General features: G+C 33.7%; 1 protein-coding gene across 2 annotated transcripts in view; it reads right to left on the bottom strand.

The window, feature by feature from the left end:
* Nucleotides 1–20378, bottom strand: part of ADK (adenosine kinase) — a 483761-nt gene that overhangs the window by 241379 nt on the left and 222004 nt on the right. For both annotated transcript variants that reach the window (XM_070433037.1, XM_070433038.1), the window contains exons 5-6: nucleotides 10555–10727; nucleotides 7185–7293 (exon numbers count right to left, since the gene is read on the bottom strand). In XM_070433037.1, coding sequence (XP_070289138.1) covers nucleotides 7185–7293; nucleotides 10555–10727 — 282 coding nt within the window. The remainder of the gene's footprint in view (nucleotides 1–7184; nucleotides 7294–10554; nucleotides 10728–20378) is intronic.

Below are 20378 nucleotides of genomic sequence, written 5' to 3'. Positions count from 1 at the left end.
GAACCCACAACCTAGGTATGTGCCCTGACCAGGAATCTAACTCGCAACCTTCTTGATGTACAGGATGATGCTCCAAAAAAAGTAAGCAACCCAGCTGGGTTGTAAGCATATCTTTTTGTAAATATTGTGAAATGGTAAACAAATCCAGAAATATAGCAATTGTATATTTCATGATACAATTTGTTATTCAACATTTTACCTTTTTAACATGTAAAATTTCAAATATATGATTTTTTAGATTAGATTTCTTACAGTTTATTATGTCACTTCATTTAAGTACTTTAGTTATTACTTTCGGATTACTGATAAAGATACTGAAACTGAGTCTAAGTAACAGTTCTAATAAAAATTATTATTCATGGTGTCAATAAGAATTTTAGTAGAAAACCCAACCAGAGCAAAGAGATAGAGAACCCAAAAATTATTACTTATTACTACTAGTCTTTTATAAACAAATACTCCTTTTTTTCCAAGTATGAATTCTATTCCTTTCCTCTAAAGTTTTATACTTCTCCAAATTATAATTCCTGCACCTGCCTGTAATCATACCTTTCTTGATCCCAGAGGAAACATTAGTAACACTTGAAAACCATACCCTCACAAAAACTATATTCCCCAAAATGGTAATATTCTAGGCTGAGGAGAGATAAAACCAAGATGGAGTTACAACATAACTACAGACAGAGAAAAAGAAGATCTATAATAAACCATGAAAAAAAAAAATCATAGAAAGAAGGAAGCAAGCATAGGTACCAAAAGAAAATTCAAACTCCAAGTCCCATATTCTCAGATAATTATTGACAAACTATAATTCACTATTCTTTCATTTATAGTCAAAAGAAAGCTGGACTGGCTATATTAATACCAGTGTTTCACACAGAGTACATTTTGGGACAAAATCTATTACCAGGAATAAATAAATGGTAATGGGCCAAATAATCAATCCTACACTTTTATGCACTTAACAGAGTTTCAAAACACAAGAAGAAAAGTCTGATAGAACTGTGAAAGGAATATACAAATTTATAATGTATAGGAGGAAGTTCTCCATGTTTAGAAAATAAACAACACACTTCAAAGAAGAAAGCAAAGAGGAAGTAGAAAGTATTACAAGCTGAATGAAAATGAAATGTCAAAATTTGTGGGAGGAAGCCAAATCAATGCTTAGAGAAAAATCTATGTAGCACTAGAAGTCTACAGTAAAAATGAAAAGTCTCAAATCAAGGAATTTCATTTTCTTTTACCTTTTTATTGAATTTACTGGGGTGACATTGGTTAATAAAATTATAAGGGTTTCAGGTGTGCAGTAATTAATTTTTCAATGAATAAGAAAGGACACAAATGCAGCTGACTTAGTTTATGTAAAATAAGTCAAAAGGTACTGAAAGCTTTTGTTAAACCTATTTCTTAAATATCTGATTAATCTCCAATGTTTAAAATTCTCCCTATAATAAGCCTAAACTTGCAAGCTAATTTGTGCTTTACAGTGTAGTTGGAACTTGTAAGGAAACTTTTTCTCATAAAAAAAGAATTATTAGAAATAATGCATAGATTTATATGCAAAATTCTACTATTGATATTATGCTATATCTTTTTCCACCCTTTTACTTAAAACCTACTAATATTTTTATTTTAACATGTATTTATTTTTAACATGTATGTATTTATTTTACCATAACTTATTTGTGTTTATTTGTGTGCATGTCTCATAGGCAACATATTGTTGGATCTTATTATTTTGTACAATGTTACAATGTCAACCTTTAAGTTGGGATGTCAGAATGACTGTCATTAATAAATCAACAAACAGCAAGTGTTGGCAAAGGTGTTGAGAAAAGGGAATACTCATGCACTCTTTTTGGGAATGCATATTGGTATAGCCACTGTGGGAAGCAGTATGGAGTTACCTCAAAAATTAAACATGGAAGTGCTTTATTACCTAGCAATTCCACTTCTTGAAATATATCCAAAGAAACCTAAAACACTAATTTGAAAGAATATATGCGCCCCTATGTTCATTGCAATTATTTACAATAGCCACGATTTAGAAACAGCCCAAGTGCCCATCAGTAGATGAGTGGATAAAAAAGCTGTGGTACATTTACAAAAGGAAAACTACTCAGTGGTAAAAAAGGAGACCTTACCTTTTTCAATAAAATTCACATAGCAGGGGGTGGGGGAGACAAAGGAAGAAGAAGATTAAAAGAGGAGCAAAGGAAATCCAAAATAAGCAGAAAAGAGGATTAATAAAGAAAAAAAAAAATCAACCTGGACTTAGATTTCCCATAAAACATGCTAGAAGACAATAAAGCAATGTCTACAGAGTATTTTGTTTCACAAAATATTACACCAAACATGTCATCTATATATATAAACGGCTAAGTGTCCATCTGTCCGACCGGTAGCTATGACGCACACTGACCACCAGGGGGCAGACGCTCAATGCAGGAGCTGCCATGACACGCACTGGCCATTTAAAAATAAACATCACTACGGATCTGGCGCCAACAAACCAACACTCGGCTTCTCCCAAGTGGGACACAGGCCCCACCACCAGCCCAGAGCCACACCCCACCAAATCGCAGCCAATGCTGCCAAGACCCCATGGCATAAAATACGGCCCAGAGCTAGATCAGCCCATAAACGGTGGCTGTGGGTGCCGGGTAATGATGTCACATAGCAACTCCTGGCTTCCTCTCCCTACCCATGACTAGCCTCCTTGTAGTTTCTTCAGCCCAGGAACCTGACTTGCTTTATAGCCAGGTGGAAACATTTTACATTTTAACCAAATGTCTGTGAAACGTTTTCCTGTGCCTCATCTCATTTGATCCTCACAGAAGTCCTGGAGGAGGTAGATAGGAGACTTGGTGGAATCCTATTTTCTTTTCATTAGACAGAAAACAGAGATTTAGAACACTTAGAAACTTGACCCAACTGAAAAGAAGTAAGAAATGGTGGAACTTGAAAATGACTTCAGGTTTTTTCATGTGCAGAATATAGTCAAACACTGCTACAGTTAAATATTTTACCCTTTGTTCTCCCTACATGATCTACAATAATAATCTGATTCGTGTGGATATTTACTTCTGTGATGTGGACAATTACCTGAAAGAGAAGTTGGGGTGCTTCACTGGGTTGGAAAAAGTTTAGGAAAAAGAAAGCAGGTTTAATTAAGCAAATTTATTCTATAGATATAAAAGGCTAAGTTGACTCGCACATGCACGATACATATAAAGCTCTAGCTGGTGCCAATTGCACATGTGTGTTTCAATCTGTCATTGTCGATTGTGAATTTGGTTGACATTTCTATTATAGAGAAAGGGCAAATAGCGATATTAAAATATTTCTTCTAATATTTCTTCCTTTCAATGTGCATGAATCCATGTACCAGGACACTAGTTCCTATATAAAAGCAACAAAAAGTAAATAAAAACTCAGGAACACAGGAGCTCTGAGTCCTTCCTTGGGGAAAAATGATGATAAAATGCAGCTAATTGAGGGTAATAAAAATAAACAATAAAGAAATGGGGGTAATTAGTTGGAAAGCATTTAACTCATTTAAATGTAGAATTGAGGCTGTAAGAATTATGGTTATAGAACAGAATGCAAGTGTTTAAAAACTGAAAATGCAAAAATAAAATTATAACTACTCCAAATCAAGAGGAGGCTGAAACACAGTGCTAATTTTCATATGTTTGTTTGTTTGTCTAAGATTTTTATTGTTTTTTAGAAAGAGAGGAAGGGAGAGGGAAGGGAGAGAGAGAAACATGAAACATCGAGGTGAGAATGAAACATTAATCAGCTACCTCCTGCACACCCCCTACCAGGGATTGAAAATCACATGCCCTGACTGAGAATCAAACCAGCAACCTTTCAATGCACAACTAATTAGCCACACCAACCAGAGCTAATTTTCTTATTTTTCATAGCACATAAATATTGCCTTAACAAGAAAATACAAAGTTTAGAAAAATTAATGTCTCTAATTTCCTATCTTGTTCATAAAACTTTCCTAAATATCATAGTCTTAGGGGGCTATTATAAGAAATATTTCCTGGAAGAGAAGATTATATATATATATATATATATATTATACCAATCTGCTGCTCAGATGAAGAGAATCTTGAGATTTATATTTTAAAAAATGTAATTAGCTATCACATAACTAGTAATCCTTAATCACCAACTAACAAGGAATTTGGTTTAAACATGAAAAAAACTGAGTTTACATGCCATAAATAGTGTACTTGTTATAAAGGTAAAAAAAAAAAAAAAAAATGCCAACACTTTATTTTAAACCAAAAAAGAATGTTGAATGGAGCACATTCCATTTGCTTTTTTTTAAAATCAGGCAAGTTTTGATGTGAACTCTGCATTTTAGCTTCACTACATCATGTGACAAAGAAAATGATTAAGGTTTTGAATTATCTTAATGCTCACTACTAATTTTTGGAATAGTGGGAAGAAGAAGAATTGTTGAATATGTAGATCTGGTTTATCCTATATAATAAAACCCTAACATGCAAATCGACCCAACGGCAGAACAACCGGCTGCTATGTAGGAGCTGCTCCCTGGTGGTCAGGTGCTCCCACAAGGGGAGCGCTGCTCAGCCAGAAGCCGAGCTTCACGGCTGGCGAGCTCAGCTGCAGTGGCAGGAGCCTCTCTCGCCTCCACTGCAGGTGGGCGGTAAGGAGTGAGGGGTCCTGTACTGCAAGAGTCCCAGATTGCAAGAGGGATGTCTGACTGATGGCAGGCGGACATCCCCTGAGGGTCTCAGACTGCAAGAGGGCTCAGGCCTGGCTGAGGGACACCCGAGGTAAAATGCATGTGCTCTTATTGGCTCCAATAAATATTGGAAAAAAGATTTGTCTAAATAGTGTGATATGAAAAGTATCTACTTGCACGAGTGCACGAATTCTGTGCACCAGGCCTCTAGTTTTATATAATGCAGACAGATGTTTTAATTTTGGAAACTTGTTGAATGGACATAGTGAGTTGTTTCCTTAGATCAAGAACTTTTTGTAATTAAAGGGCTCCCAGAAATTTAACTTGTAAAAACCTCAGGAGTTTAAAATGATGATGTGAGAAGACTGCTGATTCTATGGAACTTAAAAGTAGGAAGGAGTCCATCTATTTGATTAAGTACAGCTACACCTACTCAATCTAAAATTTTGTTTTGAAAATAGGCTAAGAAAAGACTAAACTGGATGCTCTGTGCTCAACGGGAATTAAAGATTTAAAAGAACTGCAGAATGTCTACATGAAAATAATATTACATTTCAGAAGATATTTCACAGATTTTAATAAATAAAAATTATGCTCTTAGTTGTTAGCAAAATAAATATTTGTTGAACGTCCACCAACAGTGACAGCATCCCAGGTATCTAATAAATGTTTACTATTTTCAGAAGTATTTTAAAATAGCCAAACTCTGAGAAATTTATACATTTACCTGGCAATGTAAAAGAGCATTCTTTTTATGAAATTGTTGAAATAGAAGCTAAAGGCTAACAGCTATCATCAGAGATATCAACCAGAATCCATTCTGATATTTGTTTCTGGCTAATACACTACACATGTTTCAAGAATAATTCTATTTTCTTTATTAACTTGTCCAAAACTAATGACTCCATACTGTATACAAAATAGCACTTGTATAAACAGTTAATACTCTTACAAAAATTTCATTCACCCTAAGTTAGCTAGATGCATTATAGTAGTACATAACTGCTGAAACTATGAGTTGTTTGCAAGTTAGGTCCATGCTGCTATAAAAATTCCCCATTCACTCAAACTTGGCAATATGGCTTACATGTGCATTTCTGTTAAAACATGAGTTGTTTCCAAGTGAGTTCATGATCTGAGGTCCAATTACTATACATTTAAATAGAGACAATTGTAACTGTCAGTTAAAATACTTTTCCATCATAATATATTGTTATATATCATAGTCAATATAAATAATATAACATAATTAATGTCACAATTTAAATCAGGTACTCTTTGAAAATCAGACTTTCAAATGTAAGGTGGTTTGAAATACTTAATAAATCTCCCTAAAAACCTTCACTACAAAAATATGCTACCAAGACATTAACAAAAAAAAGAGAACATTTTGCAAAATAAAATTAAACAGAAGATGATTAACAGAGAAAATTTTTTAGTTTTGAAATGTTTTTCTCATATACTGGCAGAAGAGGTAAAATGTCTTTCCTCTAAATAATCTTCTCAATGTAAGCATTTATTTGACATTTATCAAGGGGTAGGGTTTGCTATACACTGGAATCAATAACAACCTTGTAAAGCCTACAGCAGTGCACATAAACATGCTGTAGGAGACATTAACACTAGACTGAAAGAAATAATTATATTTTCAATAAGCACGTTCCTATTAATCAATTTTTTACACGTGTTACCAGCAGTTTCACAGATGAGGTAGTGAGTGGCAGAGGCTGTTATATCAAAATCATATATTATATGCTTATGAGGTAATTTTAATTTTTCAAAGGTATCTACTTATTTTTGGTCAGCCACATTTAACTCAGATTACATAAAAACAAAATATTCGTGGGGTGATTTATTCAGGAGGATTTTTATATCAGTCTTATCTTAGAAATAAATTCTTAACCAATTACTTTCATGTCAGAAGACTTAATAATTCTAATTACATGCTGCCCTTATTCCCAGATTTAAGAGATTTGTCACAATCAATATTTCTGAAATATTAAATTAAAAGGTATCATGGTAATTACTATGGAATAAATAGCAATTAGGATTTTTTAGGTAAATAAGCTCAAACTGTTTGCAGTGAATATTTAGAATACTAATATTTCTCCATATAATGCATGCATTATTCAGAAGTAGCCTAAAAATATAAAATGTAAATTCACAGAATTACTTCAAAAGACCTTCAGAAACAGATTTTACAGGAATTTGATACTTGGTTAAGAAATATCTATGTATAATGTATCCCAAAAGAGGTAGACTTGAAGGTAAATAATACAAATTATGTTACCATAGAATGATCATATTACTATTCTGCATGTTAAATAGTGAACATATGCTTTGAGAGGGGTAATTTGCAGGATAAGTAAAAGACAATTATTTAAAAATTAACATCAGCTAACAACTATAATTTATAGTGTAAACATGTACCGGAAATTTGAATTAGGTAAATACTTACTGCTATGTAATAAACTCTTGCCTTTTCTACTAACATCCAATTTTTCTCCATATCAAGATGTTTTTCTTTTTTATAACAATTGGCAGCAGCAAGATTAGCTACAAGGGACCTAAAACAACAAAAAGCAAAGTAAGTTTTTTTGCCCCAGATATACAACTTATTCCTTTTATTGCAAACTTGTCATATACTTCTATACAGTCTATTAACAATATTTTTTGCAACTTATGTTTTATATTTTTTTTCTTCAAAACTGTTGTATATTGATTTTAAGAAATGTAAATAAAATGAATTTTCTTTTGAGAACTCCTGAGACTTCTATGTTGCCTGTGAGATAAACAGAGATATTAATCCTTGTTCTAAATACCACCTGGTATTTTGAGAAACTGGCATTTAAGTTTCTTTTTAATATTTAAATGCTAAGATTATCTACTGTCTACATTTTAATAGTTCAAAATGCAGTTACGAAATAAAGCTATAATGCCATTATGCATAAAAAATATTCAAATAAAAACTTCAGTTTTTAAGTATCAATACACTATACATTTCTTCTTTAACCTAATGCTTTAAAAGCCAAGTATGGGATTAATTTTACAAAATACATATAAAGACTATATTTACTATGTGAAATTAATTTGCCAAGCATTAAATGTTAACGACTGGAATAAATTTAGTTTCTACATTTGAAACCTCCCTGCCCTGGTCCAGTTTTGCAGTAGAAAAATCTAAGCAGGATACTACATTTAAAATCTTGCTACAAGTGCCTCATAGAGCTTTTTATTATTGCTGAACAATTAAACTTAATAATTATTTACATTACATATGAAATTAATAAAAATATTTTTCCTCCTCAGAATTTAGAAAATAACTTGACAGTTTTTCACTTTTTTATTTGTTAATTTTTAAATATATATATATATATATATATATATATATATATATATATATATAATTGACTTCAGAAAGGAAGGGTGAGGATGAGAGAGACAGAAACATCAGCTGCTTCCTGCAAGTCCCTACTGGGGATAGAACCCAAAACCCAGGCATGTGCCCTGACAGGGAATCAAACTGTGACCTCCTGGTTCATAGGCTGATGCTCAACCAATGAGCCACACCAGCCTGGCATTTTTCCACTTTTGTAATCAATAGTAGTTACGGTACAAAAATCCTCACAAATAAAATATCATCTCATTACTTAAGATTGTGGTAATATGATTGGTTCCTCTTGTTAAGAAAAAAGTAAATCAATTCTCTTCCAAAACATATTTCTGTTCATATGCCAATTGACTATTGAGAATATTTGTTTATGTTCAATTAGATGAATGAAAATAAGAGTAATATGCATCAATATATTTATATGCAAATAACTATATTACAAAATCAGAATAATTAGTCCTGATTTATACAGAATATTTAAGTAATCATGACTTTAGCAAAATTTTGACAAAAATGGTTACTAAATAAAAGCAAACACTTGTGGTATCAATTACTAAACTCTATTTTGATAATAAAACTACTCTTTGATAGGAAACTACTCAGTTTCTCCCAAAGAAAAATACAAGTATTCTTACTATCCAAATGTGTTTGGTTCAGAGTTTGGAGAATGAGAACTTGGATTAAGAAAATTATTGCATTATCTAAACATTTTGATTCCTGTGTTTTGGATAGTGGTACTGAGAGTTATCACCCCCATCTAAAACAATTTATCCAAATATGTTAGGTTCCACAATTTGGATAATGAATTAGATAGGGAGGGTTTCCCTCAGTTTCAAATTTCCAAAATTATCTGCACAATACTAAGCACAATAACCATAATATTAGTATATAAATCAAGCTGTTAACATCTGGGAAGCCTAATATTATCATACTGCTCTTTAGTATACAAAAATAATTTCTCAATTTTTCTCTAGCTTGAGTGGTAACAGAGGCAAAACTTGACCCATTTCTGTCTTTGCACCTGCATATTAATGTTGGTTTTAGAAAAACTAAAAAACGAAAAGGTTTAAATAAGTATATTTCAAATATGTTTGAACAATAGTGGTTTACTCATTGAAACCTTAAAATCATAACTTTTTAAAAAATATATTTTATTGATTTTTTACAGAGAGGAAGGGAGAGGGACAGAGAGCTAGAAATATTGATGAGAGAGAAACATCGATAAGCTGCCTCCTGCACACTCCCCACTGGGGATGAGCCCGCAACCAAGGTACATGCCCTTGACTGGAATCGAACCTGGGACCCTTCAGTCCGCAGGCCGATGCTCTATCCACTGAGCCAAACCGGTCAGGGCAAAATCATAACTATTTTACACATAAAAAATATAGTTATAAGAAAGGTTTGGAAGATTCTGGCACTCTATTTTTGAAAGTTATATTTTATTTATTTAATGATTACTGCCATAATAGTGTCAGATTCTTAACATACATTTTCTGGAGGTCAAAGAGTGAGCAAAAATAAAATTAACTAAAAAAGGGGACATGAACAAGGGGAAGAGAGAGAAAGGAAGAAATAAAGGAAGAAAAAGAGGCAAATAAAAAGGGTGGGAGAGGAAGGGAGACAAGAAATGGAAGAGAACAGACTAAATACTTCTAGCTATAAGGAACATAAAATATCCAATGAATCACTATTTAAAAAAGGTCAGCTTTGGTGATTCTAAGAATATAACAGTTAGAAAAGTGATTTTATTTCTCCCTTGCTGGTGAGTAATATGGTAACAATATTGTCAGCGATGTATGAATGTACTGAAAGAAAACCCCCATGTAGTTGCAAAAGGCACAAATACAACCAATGCATGGGAGGCCCTGAAGGATATATTCAAAGGTCACTTACAGAAGAATTTTTAATAAGTAAAATTGTATAGAAATGCAATGGGTTGTTTCTCGAGTGGTACATTACCCATGACTAAAGTTGTTTAATATGGATGAATGACTATTTGCCAGAAATGCTTTAGATGACCTAATTCATATGAGACTGGATATAACATAGTATTGTATATGTTAAAAATACATATGAATATGTACATGTATCCAAACTCAGGATATGGTGAAAAGAACATTTCTTTCTAATCCCAGTTTAGCAAAATGCTTGCTATAAGACATTGAATAAAATGTTTTCCTTCTCTGATCCTAATTATAAGGAGTAGATGCTAGATTAGATAATCTCAAAAATTTCATTCCACTATACCACATGAAGACAACAGCAGGTTCAACAAGGGCAATTTTTAAAAAAAGAAAAAATGATATAAGGAAGAATTTATTAAACATTAAAAGCAATTATAAACGAGAGATCTAAATTCCGAAATTAGATTGGAATTCAGATTTTACCAGTATTGAAATAGCCAGTTAGTATAAGCTTCCCTGGGAATTACACTGACCTGTTGCCACCAGTGATGCATGCAGCACAAGTTCCTGTTGGCTGCTCATTCTGCTCATAGTAATGAGCATCCACATGCGCTTCGGCAGTTTTTCTCTTCAGGATCTCCCCAAATTTATCTGTCCCAATGCAACCAAAAAATGTTGCTGCTTTGTGTGGCTTCTGAATCATCCACTGAAAAACAGGAACATAAATAATTTTAATGTGTCAGAAAATGGTACACCATAGTTCAGTATTCTGTTGTAGATAGTGGCATAAAAGAGATACCTTATTAGAAACTGTGGCTGTTATGAATGGAATTCCAATCCTGTACTACCGTTTATGATAACAAATTTGATATAACAATCACATAAAATCTTATTATACTACTTTTGGGGAGAGAAATAGAGCACAGTGGTTAAAAACTCAGAATCTAAAGTCAAATAGACCTAGGGCAATGCTGGCTTGATACAGAAAAATAATAGCAATTCCCAATAGAAGTAGTATAGCAATATCATTAAAAGCCCAGCATCTACTAGGTGTACCAGTTCATAATGCGGATTTTTTTAATAGATGGAGTTACACATATGTTGATATATAAGAGATTTGATATGTATGCTATTTTGTTATATTGACAGCAAGCTTCAAAACTTCATATGTCAAATTTGCTGAAGGTGTTAACATCATAGATATTTTTACGCTTAAAAATGTCGAATTTCATACCAAAAAAAAGAGCATTTGCGGGAAGTTTTAATTCATTGCTTTATTTTAAAGAAAAAGTTATCGTATACTTCTGGAAGTTTATGGTAAACATGCTCCATCTCAAGATACTTGTGAACGCTGGTTTAAACGCTTTAAAAGTGATGATTTCGATGTGAAAGACAAAGAACGTCCAGGTCAACCGAAAAAGTTTGAAGACCAACAATTACAAGCATTATTGGATGAAGATGCCTATCAAACTCAAAAACAATGTGCAGAAAGATTAAACGTTGTTCAGCAAACCATTTCCGATCATTTAAAAGCAATGGAAAATATTTTAAAGGAAGGAAAATGGGTGCCACATCAAATGAACGGAAGACAAATGAAAAACCGAAAAGTCATCAGTAAAATGTTGCTTCAATGGCATGAAAGAAAGTCTTTTTTGCATCGAATTGTGACTGGTGATGAAAAGTGGATTTATTTTGAGAATCCCAAATGCACAAAATCATGGGTTGATCCAGGTCAACCACCAACATCTTTGCAAGGCCAAATCACTTCAGAAAGAAGACACTGCTCTGCGTTTGGTGGGATCAGGAAGGTGTGGTGTATTATGAGCTTCTAAAACCAGGTGAAACCGTTAAAACTGATCGCTACCGACAACAAATAATCAATTTGAACCACGCTTCGATCCTGAACCGACCAGAATGTGCCAGAAGACACGCAAAGTAATTTTGCTTCATGATGACACACCATCACTTCAAAACCAGTTAAAGACACGTTAAAAGATCTTGCCTGGGAAGTATTAACCACCCACTATATTCACCAGACCTTGCTCCTTCAGATTATCACTTGTTCTGATCGATGGCACATGCACTTTCTGAGGCAGCATTTCAAAATGTACGAAGACGTGGAAAATTGGGTCTCTGAATGGTGTGCCCCAAAACAAGAAAAGTTCTATTGGGACGGTATCCACAAATTACCTGAAAGATGGGGGAAATGTGTAGCTAGCGATGGACATTACTTTGAATAAAGCACTTTTGATGTTTCTCTTGAAATGTTTTCTTTGATTACAAAATCCGCATTATTAACCGGTACACCTAGTATATTGAGACAGTCTGGATTCAAATCTTGCCTCTGCCACTTACTAGCTGTACGAGTAAGAATGTCACTTAGGCATTTCTATGCCTCATTTTCCTCATCTGTAAATTTAAAAATATATATAAATACACCTCATAAAGTTGTTGATAATTAAATTAAATACTTTAAACCAGACACACGAAAAGTACAGACATAACAGCCAAGAGTATGTCTTGTTCTACACGTTACTTTTGTTCATGTAGAAAGTCTAAATACTCTGGCTATTTTTGATATCTAGGACACTGACAAAATGTGAGACTTTTACTCTTGATCAGTGATTTCTACTCAAAAGTTAGTCAATTTAAAATAAGAGTTTAGTACACCAAAGCAGACACATAACAGAAGTAGAAGCCATGCTCATGGCTTCAAAGCACTTAATAACCTAGCTGAGAAAGTAAGGATGTTTTCAAGAAAGTTGAAAGATTAAAAAATCTTTTTTGAAAGTTTATAAATTAATCTGCTAATAGTTCTGTTAAAATTTTAGTACATGTCTAAAATTACCTCCAACACAATATGTTACCAACACCTAAGCAATCTGTTTTTGACCATTCTGACATCCAATCAATAAACACTTAATGCATGCCTACTAGAGGAAAATGACAGTGACCACAATACAAAGACACAGCCACATTTTCAAATTCTCCAGGAAAGAGATGCAATCTTGTTCAAAGCTTCTTGTTATGTTCCTTCTTTTAGCCAAAATAAATTGCCCAACCTCTCTTTGTTTAGGTACATATAGTACATCTTTAAATACCCATCTTTAACTTCTACCCTAGCCCTGAGGGAGTAAGAAGGTCCAGAATTACTCCTGTGTTGTGTATACTTAAACAACAAAACTAAAAGGAAACAACTATAGAATTTTCAGACACTGGACAGGGCAGGACTATGATTCTGACAGAAAACAAGGTGAGCCCTGACATCATGCAGGCCATCTGCCAGGAGGCAATTTCCAGACTACAGTGCCAGGAGGAGGAAACCAAACGGAGCCTGGCATTCTCACTGAAATGAGGGACCAGAGATAAAGTGAAAAAGAGTCTCAGAGAGAAATGAGCTGAAATCCATATAAAGTAGCTCTTGAGGCTTTGGCAGGACACCAATCTGTGCGTGTTTAAGGAAATGATAAGAATCTACATAAATTTTCTAGGATTAAAAAGTGACTTTATCAAAGTCTCAGTATTCAAGATCACTGTACACAACTTTAATGTAATTCTATATACTATCAAGGAATAGTTGAAAATTAAAATTAGGAAAACAATGTCATTTACAATAGCATCAAAAATTGAAACATAAAGGGACCAATTTAAGAAAACATGTATAAGACCTATACACAGAACACTACAAAAAAAACAAACAAACAAAAAAAAAACAACTAAAAAAACTAAAAAAAAAACAAACCCACCACCAACTATATAAAGAGATACTATGTGTGTGAATTAGAAAACTCAATAGTCTTAAGATAGCAATTCTCCCCAAATTTATTCATAGATTCACTGCAACACTAATCAAAATCTCAACAGGATTTCTGAAGATACCAAAAAGCTGATTCTATACTCAACAGTAAAAGAAAAAGGAGCTAGAATATCTAAAGGTTAGGGGGTGTGTCAGTGTTCTGGAAACCAACAGTGATAAATCCCAATTTCTTCAAATATAATGTTGATAATACAACCTATGATCTTGGGAGCATGTTTTAAGACTTAGAAATAGACTAACAAGAAATGTACTTTAGATCAGTAAATGATACCTATTATTATAATTGGGTCTCTTTCATACAGAGAATGAAAGGGTTCTCACTACACTGTAAGTAACTACACCTAACTTAATGAATAAGAAAACTACAGCCATAATTGATTACTTTAAATAAATACATGAAATTAGTTGAATTCAATTTTAAAAGCAATAGTAAAGGCAGAATACCACCAGGAAACACTAAGGAGGGCAATTAAATATAAGCGAAGGGAGGTCAGAAAAGGCATCCAGAGATGGGTGATAGTCTCTGAAAGATGGGTGTAACTTTCAAAAATGGCTGTGAACTGGAAGTAGAGGCACAGCACAGAGCACATGCCTCCTCTCCTGTTGGGAATTTTATCATGGTGTTCTTAAGGTAAAATAAATTCTGTTTAGTAAGTAGCTAGTTCCAAACAATCTAGTATTTATTTCCTAATAATTGAGAGCCTATTGCGCACTGTAAAATTCTCAAAACTTGGAATCAGACTGGTCAGCACCACTCTCATTTGCTGTGTCACAATGATTTTTGTGTAGTACTTGTTTTGTTGTATTTTTAATCACAGAAGCTACCCAAACCCCAGTTTTCCAAAGTATCTGATACCACCAAGAGGAAAGTAGCAATGCAATGTTAAAACAGAAATATCTGCAGTTAGTGGTTCAAATGTTTAACCTAATAGATGTCACATGTTTTCCTAGAAATTTTGAAATGACCTGCAGGCTCAATGTGGATTTGCTAAAGCACCCAAGGGGTCTTAGCACACAGTTGAGGAATACTAGTAAAAGAGTATAATGTTAACAAAAAAAACAATGAAAAGAGACATAAAGGACTATTAGGAGTATAATGACAGAGCACAATGTGGGAGGGAACAGACTAATGTGAAAAGTAGATCTAGGCCAGATCACTAAATGACACTTTAAGAAATTAGGGAGCATTCTGTATGTAGAAGGGCACAAATGAGGATTTTGAGTAAAGGGTCAGATGATGAGAGATGAGGCCTCATTAAGAAAGCAGGAAGAGGCCTGGCTGGTTTGTTCAGTGGATAGAACGTTGGCCTGCAGACTAAAGGGTCCAGGGTTCGATTCTGGTCACGGGAACATGCCTGAGGTGCAGGCTCGTTTCCCAGTAGGGGGCATGCAGGAGGCAGCCAATCAATGATTCTCTCTCATCATTGTTTCTATCTCTCCCTCTCCCTCTCTGAAATCAATAAGAATATATTAGAAAGAAAGGAAGGAAGGCAGGCAGGCAGGAAGAAAATTTATAATTGATATTAAATGGAGCTAAATAAATATCATATTAAGCTTCACATTAAGAGTCTTTAACCACATATGGAAAGATTTCTATTAATATTAACTTCATCTGCCAGATGAATTTCCTCTTTGTCACCTAAATGGAATATTTAGAACAATATAATTGACAATGATGCTCAAGCGACAGTCACTTCTAAAGCAATGGTATATACTTTAATTCAATTCATAATAGAATGCTGAAGAATGGTACCTAGATACTAAAATAATAGCAAGATAAGCCAAACGTAAGAAATTTTATATCAGAAATCCAATGAGGCGTTTCAGAAAAACTGGAGCACAACTGAAAGAGATTAAATGTCAAAACTGGGTAATAACAGCAACAAACAGATTGCAAAGGGTGGTGAGGAAATCGTAAGTGAAGTAGTTGGTTAGGAAAATAGCATCTATCACATAGCTTAAAGGATTGGTTCTTTCAGAGGATTGCTGTGCTCCCAAGTGAGACGGTGAAACACAAAGATTTTTATAAATATTATTAAGAATCCATTCTCCCTCAATAACTAGTATGCTATGCTCCTTTCCTGCCAAAACTGCTCCATTTCCCCTGTTGGCAAACATACTATTAATAAAAACTGGTTCCCAAGATTCCTACTATTATACCAACAATGGTTCTTTTTTTATTTTTATTGTTAAATACCTGTTCACATTTAGTTTTCAGAAAAGATTTTGGGAATTTTGGTCTAGTAGGGGGGAAAGAAAGATAAACTTTAGACTAGGACACAGATAGTTCATCTTGTCCTGTGATAGTAAATTACATAGTCTATTAGAGATTATATTTCTTGTAGAATTATTGTAAGAATTGAGTAAGATAATGTATGCAAAGTGTCTGTTAAAGAGTACTGATGATGATGATAATATCAGGGCACTAAAATATAAAGTACGTTTTAGTCTAATCTCATTAAACTCATTGCATAAATATTTTCTGATCATCTACCATTTGTTGAACATTATTGTAGTAAAATAGATAGCTGCGGACTGAAAGGTCCCCGGTTCGATTCCGGTCAAGGGCATGTACCTGGGTTGCGGGCACATCCCCAGTAGGAGGTGTGCAGGAGGCAGCTGATCGATGTTTCTCTCTCATCGATGTTTCTAACTCTCTATCCCTCTCCCTTCCTCTCTGTAAAAAATCAATGAAATATATTAAAAACATTAAATTTTAAAAAATAGACAGAGCAGCATTTCTCTATCTCTTTTGTAGGCTTCTTTTCTTCTCCTGATCCCTTAATGTTCTATAGGCCTGGATCCAAGGATTACCTGCTCTTCTCATCCTACACAATTTTTCTGGATCTGATCTAATCTATTCCCAGGGCGTGTAATATATACATCAGCACATGAGAGTAGCACATATGTTAGACTTTGGGGAGTGGCCAAAGAAATTTCCTAAGGAATATATGTGAAACTGTGGCCATGCTGAAACTTGTAGAAACTAAGGGACCTGGTAGATCTTGTGTGAGATAGTTAATTTTCAGAGGAAGAAGGATGACAAAGAGGCTCAGAAGCAAAAAATGAGGCTATTGGAATTAGAGAACTGAAAGTAAATTCAGTATTCCACACAGGATTTTGGTACCTTACAAATGCAATGAATGAAGATGAATAAGAAAAGTGTCAAAATGCTATAATCTCTTCCTTAAATCTGTATTCTAAAGATAGAGTATTTTCTAAAACACACAATAAATGCTTACTGAATATATGTCACTTGGAGATATTAATAATATAACCAATGACCCAGGTTAAAGTTTTAGTATAGAACCTGGCATAAAGTTGGCACAGAATATATTTTAACTATTGTTATAATTACCACTAATGCAATTATTATGTGGGTACCAAAAACACTATTTTATTGTTATTTCTAAGGCAAACTGTTAAATATTTAGAATACTAAGGAGTTTGAATTTTATCTTCTAAGAAGATTTGTAGTCTGCATGAGACCCATGGGCCGATATCAGGTCAAGGCATGTGTGGGCAGAACGGGGGGAATCCATGAATTCCCTGGAATTATAAGGAAACTCTGATGTACTTTTCTGAGAAGAGGATTCAATAGATTTCACCAGATTCCTAAAAGGGACTAAGGCACCCACACCAAAGGTGAAAAGGCATATACAGGGAGAACACGAATATAGCCAGGGAGGAAGCCTTTTTCCTTTTAAGCAGAAGATTAACAGGTTATATAGGATTGCACCGAATGAACCAATAAAACCATTTAAACTAAAGGTATTTATCCAAATTTAAAAATGCTGTGTAAGTTATGTTTTTAAAATGCAACAACTTATATTATCTGAAATTGTTACGCAATTGGTTTCTTAGCTATCTACAATAAGTAGCCTAGATATATTTCCAAAGGTCTCCAAAACTAGATGATAAAAATTAGCATAGCACCCAAATATGCTTTAGGTTTTTATCCAATCCGACTTTCACCAGAAGCCTTTAAGCAACATGATTTCTATCAAAAATGGATAGTATACATTCTTCTTCTATTTCTTCTTCTATGTTCTCCCAAGATTTAAAGAAACCACGCCTACTTTAACTTTTAGTTTCTTGCTATGCACAAAAAAAGTCTTTCTTTTAGGCTGGAATACAGAGTTTTCTTAAGGAGAAATCTGATCTTATTTTTAAAAGAAAACAACCTTCTAGAAAATGTTTTTAGAAATAGAGTTCAATAGATACCATTTTCACATTATTTGAAACAGTTAAATTGCCTTACAGAGTGAAATGCTATAATATATAAAGGAATATACTAATGGGCATCAGGACACACTATTCCAAATTATAGCACAATGGCTAAAAAAATAACTGAGGAAATGCAGAAGCAGGAAGGTACTCTGACCGCCCCTTTACTTCTCCATTGAAGCAGCTCATAAAAATCCTCGTGTGGGAAGTACTCCCCCCGCACCCCCATACCTGGAGTAAGAGAATATCTTCATCCCACAGACAAAGGGACATGAGTTCACCCAGTTTTATTCTATGTGCCTCATTCGCTGACCTATCATGTTTCTATAAGACTTCCCACTCTTCATCAAACCTAGCATAAAAATACTCAAGTCAAATTGTTTCTCTGTGTCTTCATTTCTTTATGAAGGCTCCTGTGTTGCATAAAACTTACATTAAACAAATGTGTATGCTTTGTCAGTTTAATTTTCAGAGATACTAAGAGGGTCGAGGAAAACTTTCCTTTCCTATACCCTCAAGCAACTTCAACTTACTGGTAGCAATGGCTACCCTTGTTTAGAGGACATATGATTAATCCACATATTTATCACAATTTCAAAATCACTTCTAAAATTATTTTATCATTTTTCCATTATACTCCAGACATTTCCCCCTGACAACTTGAGAAAAAAATTGTGCTAAAACTAAATATAAAAAAAGGTTCAGCGAAGTTAACACTATAATTAGCTGAAGATGAGTTAGAAACAACAATATAATTAGGAGCTAAATTAGCAAGTACTTACTATAATTTGGGCATTATGCTAGTCCTTTACTTACTATGTTATCCCAGTTAATCTGAACTACCAAACATGAGATAAATACTCACTACTCCAATTTCACAGGTAAGGAAAGTAAGTCAGTGGCAGAGCTCAACTCTGTATGGTTTTATAAAGTAAAATCTCAATCACTACTCCAGATAGGAGGAAAGAAAGGGAAATAAAGAAGACCATATTGGAAGGAGTATCATCAAATATGACTGTGTGGTCATGTATAAGTAACTTCGTTTCTCTAACTACCATTGTCCTTAATTGTAAAAGTCAAGAAATTATGATGATTTTGTAAGAGATCCATCAGTTCAAGCTATAAAAAAAAAAACAGAATATAAAATAAGAAAAAAAAATCATCATATAAGTTATTGTGGCCAAATAAAACTGGGACATAGAGGTGAAGATAGTAAGAAAGTGGTTCAGAAGTAAGGATGTCACTCAGCTGCATTCGCCCAGAAATTCTACAAAATCTACAAAGAAGCATGCTTATTAAATACAAAAGAACAAGAGAAAATTGAGGGAAAAAAATCCTTCTCCTTTACTGTTTTTAGCATATGTGTTATAAAAAGCAAAATCCCTTAAAGGCAGTAAACATCTGCCCATAGACACATATTAGAAGCAACATCAAAAATATAAGGCAAAGGTCAAGTCAAAGCTTATTGACAATGATAAACTATGACAGCGTCTATTAAATTAGCCCTTCCTTCAAGGTGTATGTGATCAAAGCAGCAAAGATATTTTCACTCAGTCACATAACAAGCTATTTGTTGAGATTGAAACATCTGGTCAATATCTCCTAACACTGCAATTTCATGCACAGTTAGCATTAGGGCACATTTCTTCTCCTCTTCTTACAGGGTCCATAAGGGTGGCACATATGGCTCATCATTTCATTGAAAAAAGGATTCAATTCAAGGCATTACATACAATCGTCTGTGCTTTATGATGTTTTAAGTCTACCTGCCATCATTTTCCATCATCATTGCTCACTGCTGTTCTTTTCTACTATAAAAGCCTGCAAATATGACAGAGCACTTAAAGCTTAACAGCCTTCCTCCACTGGAGTTAGAAAGCATTTACTAGTAGGGCAAAGGAATCTATAAAATGGCAGGTCGTTTTCTCTTGCCCAAAACTCCCAATATATTAAACTATTTACCATTTTATTTACCATTTAAGCAAAGATCTAGTACAGATTAGAAAACTAATGTTTATTATCAAATCAAACACTTAACTTTTTATATGACAGATCTATGAAAGTATATTCTTTTGGTATAATTGTAGTTATAATACGTGACTTGAAAAATTTATAATAAAAACATTTAAAAATTAATTTTAACAGGGGTTTTCAGAATTCTTTTAATTTGACAAAGAACAATTTTATACTAAGAAAATAGGAATGCTACAAAATATTATCATCTGATGAAAAATTTCCACTTAAAATCCATGCATCAGTTCTCATGGTAACAGGACCCTTTCTTAAACACTTACTGTGGTAAACCTGAACTCA

The sequence above is a fragment of the Myotis yumanensis genome, unplaced genomic scaffold, assembly GCF_028538775.1.
Source record: "Myotis yumanensis isolate MYYU_CA2020_CCGP unplaced genomic scaffold, mMyoYum1.0.hap1 SCAF_13, whole genome shotgun sequence".
NCBI lineage: Eukaryota > Metazoa > Chordata > Mammalia > Chiroptera > Vespertilionidae > Myotis > Myotis yumanensis.
The sequence above is the reverse complement of the archived record's forward strand: the minus strand, read 5'-3'. Positions and strand labels throughout refer to the sequence as shown.